This window comes from Dryobates pubescens, chromosome Z (assembly GCF_014839835.1).
Source record: "Dryobates pubescens isolate bDryPub1 chromosome Z, bDryPub1.pri, whole genome shotgun sequence".
Lineage (NCBI taxonomy): Eukaryota > Metazoa > Chordata > Aves > Piciformes > Picidae > Dryobates > Dryobates pubescens.
In genome coordinates, this window is record NC_071657.1 from 42,823,827 (window position 1) to 42,837,019 (window position 13,193).

General features: G+C 44.9%; 1 protein-coding gene across 2 annotated transcripts in view; it reads right to left on the minus strand.

Moving 5' to 3' along the window:
- The window catches only part of TRPM3 (transient receptor potential cation channel subfamily M member 3), a 348,624-nt gene that overhangs the window by 28,021 nt on the left and 307,410 nt on the right, over positions 1 to 13,193 (minus strand). For both annotated transcript variants that reach the window (XM_054178940.1, XM_054178939.1), the window contains 3 exons: positions 12,930 to 13,058; positions 10,954 to 11,205; positions 3,554 to 3,728 (listed from right to left, as the gene is read on the minus strand). In XM_054178940.1, the coding sequence (XP_054034915.1) occupies positions 3,554 to 3,728; positions 10,954 to 11,205; positions 12,930 to 13,058 (556 nt within the window). The remainder of the gene's footprint in view (positions 1 to 3,553; positions 3,729 to 10,953; positions 11,206 to 12,929; positions 13,059 to 13,193) is intronic.

A 13,193-nucleotide genomic window follows, 5' to 3' on the forward strand; every position in this document is an offset into this window, starting at 1 on the left:
TGAAGTCTGCCCTCCAGAAGTCCATGGTAAGGGTTTTGTTATTTCTCCTCCTTGTTTCTCTGTATATTGAAAACTTCACTATCTCATGATCGCTGCTGAGTAGCAGCTGAAAAACCTGTCCTAACAAGCAACAAATACACCCAGGCCTTGCACCTGGACCAAGGCAGCTTCAATTAAGCTGGCAACAGAGCACACAAGAGAGAGGCCCCCTAGCCCTCTCTGAGCCAAGGACTGCTTGAAGTATATGGGATCCATCCTAGGGTGCTGAGAGACCTGGCAGATGAGCTGGCCAAGCTGCTCTCCATCATTTTTCAGCAGTCCTGGCTCACTGGAGACGTCCCAGAGGACTGGAAGCTGGCAAACGTGGTGCCCATCCACAAGAAGGGCCAGTTGGAAGAGCCAGGGAATTATAGGCCTGTCAGCCTGACCTCAGTGCCAGGCAAGATCATGGAACAGGTCATCTTGAGTGCAATACATAGAATAAACCAGGTTGGAAGAAACATTCAAGATCATCGCGTCCAACCCATCAACCAATCCAACACCACCCAAACAACTAACCCATGGCACCAAGCACCCCATCAAGTCTTCTCCTGAAAACCTCCAATGACGGTGACTCCACCACCTCCCCAGGCAGCCCATTCCAATGGGCAATCACTCTCTCTGTATAGAACTTCTTCCTAACATCCAACCTAAACCTCCCCTGGCGCAGCCTGAGACTGTGTCCTCTTGTTCTGGTACTGGCTGCCTGGGAGAAGAGACCAACATCCGTCTGTCTACAACCTCCCTTCAGGTAGTTGTAGAGAGTAATAAGGTCACCCCTGAGTCTCCTCTTCTCCAGGCTAATCACACAGCACTTACAGGATGGCCAAGGGATCAGGCCCAGCCAGCTAGGATTTAGGAAGGGCAGGTTGTGCCTGACCAACCTGATCTCCTTCTATGATCAGGTGACCCACCTGGTGGATGTGGGGAGGCGTGTGGATGTAGTCTACCTGGACCTCAACAAGGCTTTTGACACTGTCCCCCACAGCAAACTCCTGGCCAAGCTGACAGCCCATGGCTTGGATGGGAGCACACTGTGTTGCATTAGGAACTGGCTGGAGGGCCGAGCCCAGAGAGTGGTGGTGAATGGTGCCACATCCAGCTGGCAGCCAGTCACTAGTGGTGTGTCCCAAGGATCAGTGCTGGGCCCCATGCTCTTTAACATCTTTATTGATGATCTGGATGAGGGGATTGAGTCCATCATCAGTAAGTTTGCAGATGACACCAAGCTGGGAGCAAGTGTTGATCTGTTAGAGGATAGGAGAGCTCTGCAGAGGGACCTTGACAGGCTGGACAGATGGGCAGAGTCCAACGGCATGATATATAACACATCCAAATGCTGGGTTCTGCACATTGGCCACAGCAACCCCATGCAGTGCTACAGGCTGGGGTCAGAGTGGCTGGAGAGTGGCTAGGCAGAGAGGGACCTGGGGGTACTGGTCGATGGTAGGCTGAACATGAGCCTGCAGGGTGCCCAGGCTGCCAGGATGCCATTGGCCTGCATCAGGAACAGTGTGGCTGGCCAGAGCAGGGAGGTCATTCTGCCCCTGTACACTGCACTCGTTAGGCCACACCTCGAGTACGGTGTCCAGTGCTGGGCTCCTCAGTTTAAGAAGGATGTTGACTTGCTGGAACGAGTCCAGAGAAGGGCAACGAAATTGGTGAGGGGCTTGGAACACAAGCCCTATGAGGAGAGGCTGAGGGAGCTGGGATTGCTTAGCCTGCAGAAGAGGAGACTCAGGGGTGACCTTATTGCTGTCTACAACTACCTGAAGGGGGGTTGTAGACAGGCAGAGGTTGGTCTCTTCTCCCAGGCAACCAGTACCAGAACAAGAGGACACAGTCTCAGACTACGCCAGGGGAGGTTTAGGCTGGAGGTTAGGAGGAAGTTTTACACTGAGAGAGTGATTGCCCATTGGAATGGGCTGCCTGAGGAGGTGGTGGCGTCACCATCACTGGACGTGTTTAGGAGGAGACCTGATAGGGTGCTTGGTTGCATGGTTTAGTTGATTAGGTGGTGTTGGATGATAGGTTGGACACGATGATTTTGAAGGTCTCTTCCAACCTGGTGTATTGTATTGTATTGTATTGTATTGTATTGTATTGTATTGTATTGTATTGTATTGTATTGTATTGTATTCTATTCTATTCTATTCTATTCTATTCTATTCTATTCTATTCTATTGCTGCAGTATCTGGGAAGATACCAGACAGAGGAGCAAGTCGTGAATACCCAACTAATCTGCCATGGAATCCCATTTGTGGGAAAACCGCAGATGACAGCACCTGTATTTCCAATTTGAATTGCTGTATTGGAAATGTTAGATCTGTGTTTGTATCATTTAACTATCTTTATATGTGCAGTGTAAAACCCACAACTGAATAACTGAACCTGTGAATACATTCTGTAAATAAGTTATGGTGGTGTTTGAAGATACCCCTGCCAGGAAATATCGATTATAAAATATATAAAAATATACATTTTATTACAGTGGCACAGAGGATGAAAAGGAATACCCTAAACTTTAGGCTCTGGATGCCATCTGCTACAGGGAAAGAACTCACTTCTAAACGTTGCCAAGGCTTATGCATATTTACGTAGGAACAATGAACATCATTTGCATGGCAGTGTTTGCTAAAGATACATTGTGATTCTTAGTTTGCTCATTTATCTCATGATTTCTCATGACCATCTCTTGTCTTTGGTGTAAGGCACTGGATGGCACCAGGAGGTTTGTTTTAAAATAGAAAACTTGCATTTTACTGAACACCAGCCAGATGAATCCTGAGGAGACAGTACACAAAATACTGTCTTTCTTTCTGTTTGCACTCATGTGAGCACAGTTTTGCCTTCCAATAAACAAGTAAATAAAGCAAAATTCTAGTAATAGGTCTACTGTCCCCCAAAAGTTGCATCACATGGTTTAATGTGAAGATGGTCACAGGGAGTAGGTAACAGAGGAAAGAAAACATGTTGGGTTAGATCCTCGTGAGGTTCAGGAGTTGAAGGTCTAGCCTGGTACTATTAGACTTCATGCCCACTATGAAGCTAGGTAAAATGTATTTAGGTCTAAAATAAAATAAATGTATGGGGAGAAAACCCCAACAACAAAACCCCCCAAGCCCCCCCCCCCCCAAAAAAAAAGAAAAAAAGGGAAAGAAAAAAAGAAAGAAGTGACTTTTCATGTCCCAGCTATACCAACAAACTCATGGTGGGTACCTGAGAGGGCATCGCTGTCATCCAGCTGGTAGAAAGAAACCATTGTAAACCGTTATGCATGGTAATTTATCATCTCAGATTTCTGGTTAAATAATTATGAAGTGATGCTAGAAGCATGTTCTGAAACTGACACTGCAATATTAGCTGAAAAAATAGTTTTGTGACCATTCTTTGTGATGAAGGAGTTCATCTGTTCTGAGCCATTTATTGAGCACACACATATGGTCTAATAGGACATCAACTGATCGAAGTTGGAACCTGACTTTGGAGTACGAGAATCATAAACTTGCTTACGGTCTATCTGGTCTGCAAACACTTCTCCATAGATCATCCAGTAAGGCATGTAGAAAATGTTTTTTGCCAGCTTCCATGAGGGCTCCTCATTGGGGAACAGAATAGCTTGTCTTGCAACACCAAAGCTCATCAGAACCACCAACATGATGATGACAAAGTACATCATGTCTATCATCTGAATGTAATGACAGGAAGAGAGAGAAAAGGAACAAGAATTAGAGGGACTTATTTGTCCACATTCCCACTACCATATGCTGAAAAAAAGAAAAAAAAATACAAAAAAAGAAGTAAACATGAATTTTCAAAAACAAATTTTGAAAAGCTATTCTCAGTTTTACACATGGCAAATGTAATTTTCAACCTGAAGTTGTTCTGTTTTGTCCTTGTTTTGACCCAGTGTTGCTTTTAAAGAAAATGTGAATGTTATGAATAGGCATGAAAACATGAGATACCATCTGGTCACAGCAGTTGCAAGAGCAAGAATTTAAGTTCACTATAATCTGCAGCCTAGTCTGGGTAAGGGTCACGAGATGATGTATTGTTTATAGGCACTTAGTGGTAACTGTACCAAAACAAAAGGACTGACATGGATTATTTTGTTCACTGGTAGTCATTTGTCTTGGACCAAATGAAGAAAGCCGCATCTAACATAAGGAGTAACGGGTGGTAGAACAGCCTGTTACTGCAACATAAGGGACACCATGGTGGTAACCAGAGAGAAAGGAAAGCTGTGATACTGGCCGGATGAGAAAGCAGCTTGGTGGGGAAGGCTGACGAAGACCATATTTACAAAAAAACCAATGCAGATAACAGAGACACTCAGGTCTTCCCTTCTTCTACTTTTTCCCATTGTTGAAAGCCTCATTAGCATATGCACAAATTTCAGTCCTTGCAAACAGTGCCTATCCATTCAAAATGTTCCTGGAAAAAGTGGGACAGTAATCCTAGGAGGTGCTGAACAGAGGCTGAAGATTAGAAGATGAACTGTGCTAGAAAGACCCTCCAGAGAGCAGAGCAGTAGGCATCAAGCAGGTACAGCAGAGATTTACAAAGCAAACTGAAGGTGAAAAAAAATGGAGTCTTCTAAGGCCCCTGGCAAGATCTCTTTATAACCTTTAGCCACAGGTTTACTCTTTTAGGTCTATAATTATAAGTCTTGTTACAACAGAGCTGTTTTTCACAGCTTTGGATATAACTTTTGTCTCTGGTCAAAATTTGACCCAAAACTCCTACAAATCTTATGAGTTTTAATCCCTTCAGTCTCCGCATTTCTGGCTCGGCAGCACTCTGCCTTCCCTGTGAGGCAGGTGTGTAATCAGCGTGCATCTCAGTGAGTGGCCTTACTGCTTCATGAGGGACCTGCTGCAGCTCAAGAGCAAGATTACTCATGATGAGAGCTGGTGGAAGAGAGAATTCATTTGCAGCAGATGGATCTGGAACTGATGCAAGTGTTCTTAAAGCACAAGGAAATGGACCTGTGGTCAAAGTAACACAGGAAAAGTATCTAACATAGAAAAGAGAGAGAGAGAAAGGCACAAACAGAAAAGTATAATGTTGTATTTACTGAGAGAGACTACAGGAGAAAGACACCTATAGCACTGGGCTCTAATAGGAGAGACTCAAGGAGCTGTACAGAAGGAACTGGGGACAAATGAAAAAAAAAAGAACAAAAGTCCATTAAAAAAAACCCAAACAACACAAAAAACCCCCTGAACCCCAAACCAAAGCAAACAGAAAAAAAAGGAGCGGTAAGAGAATAAAAGAAATTACTTAAAGAATTAAAAGAACAAAAGATGAGGAGAAGGCAGAGGTACTTAACACCTTCTTTGCCTCAATTTTTAATAGCAGGATAGGTTGTCTTCTGGACAACTGGCCTCCTGAGCTGGCAGGTGGAGTCAGCAAGCAGTATAGTTCCCCTGTGATCCAGGAGGAAGTAGATAGAGACATGCTTAGCCACTTGGATCCCCACAAGTCCATGGGACTGGATGGGATCCATCCTAGGGTGCTGAGAGAGCTGGCAGATGAGCTGGCCAAGCTGCTCTCCATCATTTTTCAACAGTCCTGGCTCACTGGAGAGGTCCCAGATGACTGGAAGCTGGCCAACGTGGTGCCCATCCACAAGAAGGCCCGGTTGAAGGAACCAGAGAATTCCAGACCTGTCAGCCTGACCTCAGTGCCAGGCAAGATTATGGAACAGGTCATCTTGAGTGCAATCACACAGAACTTACAGGGTGGCCAAGGGATCAGGCCCAGCCAGCATGGATTTAGGAAGGGCAGGTTGTGCCTGACCAACCTGATCTCCTTCTATGATCAGGAGACCTGCTGGTGGATGTGGGGAAGGCTGTGGATGTACTCTATCTGGACTTCAGCAAGGCCTTTGACACCTGTCCACTGCAGCAAACTCCTGGCCAAGCTGTCAGCTCGTGGCTTGTTAAGCAGCACTCTGTGCTGGGGTTAGGAAGGGGCTGGAGGGCCAAGCCCAGCGAGTGGTGGTGAATGGTGCCACATCCAGCTGGCAGCCAGGCACTAGTGGTGTGCCCCAGGGAGCAGTGCTGGGCCCCTTCCTGTTCAATATCTTTACTGATGATCTGGATGAGGGGATTGAGTCCATCATCAGTAAGTTTGCAGATGACATCAAGCTGGGGGCAGGTGTTGGTCTGTTAGAGGATAGGAGAGCTCTGCAGAGGGACCTTGACAGGCTGGACAGATGGGCAGAATCCAACGGCATGAGATTTAACACATCCAAGTGCTGGGTTCTGCACATTGGCCACAACAACCCCATGCAGTGCTACAGGCTGGGGTCAGAGTGGCTGGAGAGTGGCCAGGCAGAAAGGGACCTGGGGGTACTGGTTGATAGTAGGCTGAACAAGAGCCAGCAGTGTGCCTAGGTGGCCCAGAATGCCAATGGCATCCTGGCGCAGATCAGGAATAGTGTGGCCAGCAGGAGCAGGGAAGTCATTGTGCCCCTGTACTCTGCATTGGTTAGGCCACACCTTGAGTCCTGTGTCCAGTTCTGGGCCCCTCAGTTTAGGAAAGATGTTGAGTTGCTGGAACATGTCCAGAGAAGGGCAAAAATCTGGTGAGGGATTTGAAGCACAAGCTCTATGAGGAGAGGAATTGGCTGGATGGTCACATCCAGAGGGTGGTGCTCAGTGGCTTGAACTCCAGATGGAGAGTGGTGACAAGTGGTGTCCCTCAGGGGTCCATACTGGGATCTGTGCTATTTACAGAATACAGAACTAACCAGGTTGGAAAAGACCTTTGAGATCATCAAGTCCAACCTATCATCCAACACCATCTAATCAACTAAACCATGGCACCAAGCACGTCATCCAGTCTCTTCCTAAACACCTCCAGTGATGGTGACTCCACCACATCCCTGGGCAGCCCATTCCAATGGGCAATCACTCTTTCTGTGAAGAACTTCTTCCTAACATCCAGCCTAAACCTCCCCTGGTGCAGCTTGAGACTGTGTCCTCTTGTTCTGGTGCCGGTTGCCTAGAAGAAGAGACCAACCCCCACCCGTCTACAACCTCCCTTCAGGTAGTTGTAGATGATAATAAGGTCTCCCCTGAGCCTCCTCTTCTCCAGGCTAAGCTACCCCAGCTCCCTCAGCCTCACAGTATCACAGTATCACAGTATCACAGTATCACTAAGGTTGGAAGAGACCTCAAAGATCATCGAGTCCAACCTGTCACCACAGACCTCATGACTAGACCTTGGCACCAAGTGCCATGTCCAGTCTCCTCTTGAACACCTCGAGGGATGGTGACTCCACCACCTCCCTGGGCAGCCCATTCCAATGATGAATGACTCTCTCGGTGAAGAACTTTCTCCTCACCTCAAGCCTAAAGTTCCCCTGGCACAGCTTGAGACTGTGTCCCCTTGTTCTGGTGCTGGTTGCTTGAGAGAAGAGACCAACCCCTTCCTGGCTACAACCACCTTTCAGGTAGTTGTAGAGGGCAATGAGGTCACCCCTGAGCCTCCTCTTCTCCAGGCTAAACAATCCCAGCTCCCTCAGCCTCTCCTCATAGGGCTTGTGCTCAAGGCCTCTCACCAGCCTTGTTTCTGTGATTTCATTTAATTCCCAAACAAATAGACAGTGCATCTATCACCATACAGATGTCAGAAAAGCACATTATAGTAATGTGGTGGTCGGAGGCTGTTTAGGGGCCAGCGACCATGAGATAATTGAATTTTCGGTATTTGGTCAAACGAAGAGGGGCAGCAAGAAGACCTCCACTCTGGACTTCTGGAGGGCGGACTTCAGGTTGCTCAAGGAAATAATTCAGAGGGTTCCTTGGAAGAAAGCCCTTAAAAATAAAGGGGTCCAGGAGGGCTGGACCTGCTTCAAGAAAGAACTGATGAAGGCGCAGGAGCAGGCTGTGCCAATGTGCCAGAAGAGGAGCCGCCGGGGCAGACGGCCAGCCTGGTTGGGTAATGAACTTTTAATAGAACTAAGGGGAAAAAAGAGGGTGTATCACCTTTGGAAGAAAGGTGAGGCAACCCATGGAATGTTTAAAGAGGTTGCTAGGGCATGTAGGAGGAAAATTAGGGAGGCAAAAGCACATTTGGAACTTAAACTGGCCTCTGATGTGAAGGACAACAAAAAGTCCTTCTATAAATATATTAATAGCAAGAGGAAGGGCAGGGACAACCTCCACTCCTTGGTTGACATGGAGGGAAATGTTGTATCACAGGATGAGGAAAAGGCAGAGGTACTTAACACCTTCTTTACCTCAATTTTTACTAGCGGGAAAGAACGTCTACCAGACAGCTGGCCTGCAGAGCTGGCAGAAGGAGCCAGGGAGCTGCATAGTTTCCCTGTGTTCCATGAGCAAGTGATAGGAGCTCTCCTCAGCAGCTTAGACCCCCACAAGTCCATGGGACCAGATGGGATCCATCCTAGGGTGCTGAGAGAGCTGGCAGATGAGCTGGCCAAGCCACTCTCCATGATTTTTCATCAGTCCTGGCTCACTGGAGAGATCCCAGATGACTGGAAGCTGGCCAACGTGGTACCCATCCACAAGAAGGGCCGGTTGGATGAGCCAGGGAATTACAGGCCTGTCAGCCTGACCTCAGTGCCAGGCAAGATTATGGAGCAGGTCATCCTGAGTGCAATCACACAACACTTAGAGGATGGCCAAGGGATCAGGCCCAGCCAGCATGGGTTTAGGAAGACTGAACATGAGCCTGCAGGGTGCCCAGGCAGCTAAGAGGGCCAATGGCATCCTGGCCTGCATCAGGAACAGTGTGGCCAGCAGGAGCAGGGAGGTCATTCTGCCCCTGTACACTGCACTGGTTAGGCCGCACCTCGAGTACTGTGTCCAGTTCTGGGCCCCTCAGTTTAGGAAGGATGTTGACTTGCTGGAACGAGTCCAGAGAAGAGCATCAAAGTTGGTGAGGGGTTTGGAGCATAAGCCCTACAAGGAGAGGCTGAGGGAGCTGGGGTTGCTTAGCCTGGAGAAGAGGAGACTCAGGGGTGACCTTATTACTCTCTACAACTACCTGAAGGGGGGCTGTAGACAGACAGATGTTGGTCTCTTCTCCCAGGCGGCCAGTACCAGAACAACAGGACACAGTCTCAGGCTGCACCAGGGGAGGTTCAGGCTGGATGTTAGGAAAAAGTTCTATACAGAAAGAGTGATTGCACATTGGAATGGGCTGCCTGGGGAGGTGGTGGAGTCGCCATCACTGGAGGTTTTCAGGAGAAGACTTGATGGGGTGCTTGGTGCCATGGGTTAGTTGTTTGGGTGGTGTTGGATTGGTTGATGGGTTGGACACGATGATCTTGAAGGTCTCTTCCAACCTGGTTTATTCTATGTATTCTATGTATTCAAATTATATTCTATGACTCAAATTAGCAGCTAATAATAGACTTAGCCATTCAACTTCCTCCTTCTGTCCTCACCTTTACTTTAGCCCATTGCTGTTAAACTGCTGAAGCTCATTGCTAAATTTCACTACCATATGTGTTCTCAGTTCACAAAAGTAAAATCTATTGCAGTTATTATGTTGGATGCGATATAGAGGTAGATGAAGAGAAAATTCCTCTCTAGAACTGGAAAGATGGAAATAGTAGTCTTTTTCCTTCCAAGTCTAGGACTTAAAACAGAAGCTCAGACATTAAACACAGTCTGTTGAGGAACTCAAAAGTTGTGATGGGATTGCTATGTAGAAATAATTACACCAAACTATGTTCTACATAGTATTGAATCTCACTTGGAAGACCATGAAATAAAAAAGACAGAACCCATGGAGGTAAATGGGCATGTGATTTATGCAGAAATATACAAGGGAGCCCATTGCTTCCTGGAGCAAGCAGGTGCAGCTCCCAGGGAAGTCTCTGTGTGATATATATGGGCTGGCCACTACACAGGTGAGTAAGTTGGCCAGCTGGGCATTGCATGTGTGAGCAAAGTGTATATATCAGCATTGCTAAGTGCATGGAAAATTGGATGAGGCATGACAATCCAATAACAGGAAGGCATGATGTAAAAGAACTTCCCTCTTGTAAGGTTGTTCACACCTCCAGAGTACTCTGGCAGTTAAATTCAACGCTCTCTGATTCTGTGCTAGGCCTATAGAGGCTAGTGATGTTCCTGTGTTTGTTTTCCATAAAGAATGGAGGGAGGCTTGATTTGTTGGACACACATGCACATGATGAAGGGATGGAAATTATATTATTTCACTGATTTCAACCACTTCGTTTCTGTCTTGAAGCCAGGACAAAAAAGAAACTACCATTTATACGATTGGTGAAGCTGGGTTCCCATCAGCCACCCATAACACCAAAAGAGGAACTATATTATCCATGGAAAATCTGTTTATTAATGATTACTGAATTACTGTTTATTACAGTCTGTTTTTCAGACTGCCTTTGCTAGCACCACAGCTAGGAAGCCTAACTGGACACAAATTTTTCATTTCAGATTTATACCTGCTTGGAATCACTGACGTTGTTGTGACTAATGTAATGTGAAGGAGGGATTTTAGCTCATGCATCCATATCTGATCTCTTTTCTTATGATGGTGAGGAAGAAGGGTAGCTCTAGTCTCAAAGTTCCAAATATTTTTTTTATTTTTTTTTACCTTAACAAACCACCTTTCTTTATATCTAATTGGGAATTAGCATCCTTTGTATTTTCTGCCAAGGAGACCCAGTGGCATAAGGTGGGTGGTCTTGCTGTTGAAGGGAGAACTTGGAGAAAGATAAGCAATACATCACCTAACAGAACAGGGAGAGTCTGATCCTCGGTTCTGGGGGGTCTTAATTCAATAAAGCACTGATTTCCAGCTAACATGGAAATGCTAATGTGCAAAAAAATACACATAAATGTGCAGTGATGTCACTGGCCAAAGACACCAAGTCAAAAACACACCTATAAAATTTTTCTTACCATTTTCCCAATCATCATAACATATGGTCCCAAATACTTGTTTACTCCGAAGATGTCCAATAACCGTATATACCAGTAGATGATGTTAACACAGTAGATTACTCGGCCATCGCTCCGCAGCGGCAGGTCTTGCAGACGGAGCACCATTCCGACAGAGAACAGGAGGATAGCGATGAGATCAGTAACGTTCCAGTACTCCTGGAGCCAAACTTTCACTTTCTGTAATAGTTTTCCAGGCTCTGACATCAATATCTGAAAGACAGAGGACATGGATGGGAAAGGAGCTGAGCTGTTTTAATTTAAGTTTGCAGAAATCTATAGTAAGCAGGTATTTGCCACACAAGTAAAAAGCACAGCTGATAGACACCTATCTTATAAATATCTTATGTACTCAGCTGACTTCTGGAGAAATCTTCCATTTCAGCTATGCTTAGTCCGTATCTATGTGCAAGATGCTTGAAAGAAAAAAGGAAGAAAACCTCATTCGCTCTAAAAAAAACCCCTGAAATCCAAGGAAATAATCGATCTGTTTTTCCAACTCACCAATCCAATTTAAGGTCTTGGAATAGAGGGAGAAACATTTATTATAAAATTCACATTTAAAGAGTCTGTAGATTAAAGAATTTTTTTTTTCTAAAATGTGTATCAAACTGTCAAGAAATACGTAGTTACCAAAAAGAGCTAGACTTAGCATTTAATCCAGATTTGGATTTTGGAAATTAGGTTCCACAGATTAGAATGTCATTCACAAAAACAATTAATCTTACCTTTTGAATTTTATCATTATTCTATTTACAAGATTATTTGGGAGGCCTGACTGTTTTCTTGAATTACTGCTAAAACTGCTTCTCAAGTGATATCTAGGAATAATTTCCATCTTTTGGTGTGCTAACAAGCTGTTTTAATTTTTGTTTTAATTTTCTATACTTAGCCTGAGAACATCTGAACAGACTCACACAGTTCCTTAAAAAGATGAATGCCATTCTTACTATTGTGTTACTCATTTTCAGAATGAATTTTAGGCTCATCTTCTGTGAATAATCTCTGACATCTGCTTAGAAATCCACCACAAAAAATGTTCCTGATAAACTTTTGTGGGAAAGACAATTTAGGGTGAGTAATTAGACAAAAATGGCTCGCATGATTCCTGCCGGCAGCTGCCTACCTACTGAGCCACTGGTGCTTTATCTCCAAAGTTCCTGTGTGGCTACTGCCAGTTTTCCTTTTCTTTTGGTTATTGGAGTACATTTGCTATAGGTCACACAACTGGGGCCTTTTCCTCTGTTCTTTTTATCTATAATGCAGGCTTTACAGTACAGTCTTTGAAATTTGTCTTTGAAGTTTAAGTGGTTGTTGCAGGAGCGTTTTTAATCTAGTCCTCAAAAGTATTTGAGTAGAAAATACAGGTGGTACAAACTCAGCCCTGGGGTACAAATGTGCTATTTCAGCTGAGGTCAACGGGGCTCACACCCACCTACATCAGGGCTGAATTTGGCCTCTGGTGTCATTTTGGATAAATGTGCATTGGCCCAAGTGAAAAGGGCACAATGGTTGTTGTAAATGAGTGAGGCCATGAGAGGCAAAAACAACTTCACTCTGCCTATAGGTTGAGAGACACCTTAAATGCTCTGTCTCTGCTCTATGTGTCGGCTGTAGCATCTTTAGGGAGATGCCCGCAATTGCTTGACATAATTTGCAAAAAAGTTCAAGGTTGAAAGGCAGAAATATCATTGGAGAAAGAGGAAGAAAGGGAGATAATATTCCTGTTAAAATGAAGAAAGATAGACCTTTTTGTTTTTTTTAGTGTGGTGCTTTTAGCAATTCACCTGCTTTTCTGTAACAACCCTCCCCCCCCCCCCAATTTTATGATAAGATCATTGATCAAAAATTATAATGAGAAAAATAATAAAACCAGATGAAAACCTCTCATGCTTATTTAATTTTTAGTCTATGTCTCTTGGCCAGGGTGATTTTACCTCTCTCATCTTCTCTATTCCCAGAGTGAAAATATACGAGATGACAATCCATTCCTGTGTAGATGGCCAGCGATCCATCTTCACTAACACTATGTAATTGAACAGCATCAAGTAGCCTATATAAGCCAACTGTGAAGAAAAAAAATGAATAACAATAATCACTGCATTTATATGACTGAGACAGGTTTGTGTGTTTGGGGTTTTTTTCAGTATGATTTGATATTCCTAATTCCACTGTCTCCAGGGTTAAATGATAAAAAAGAA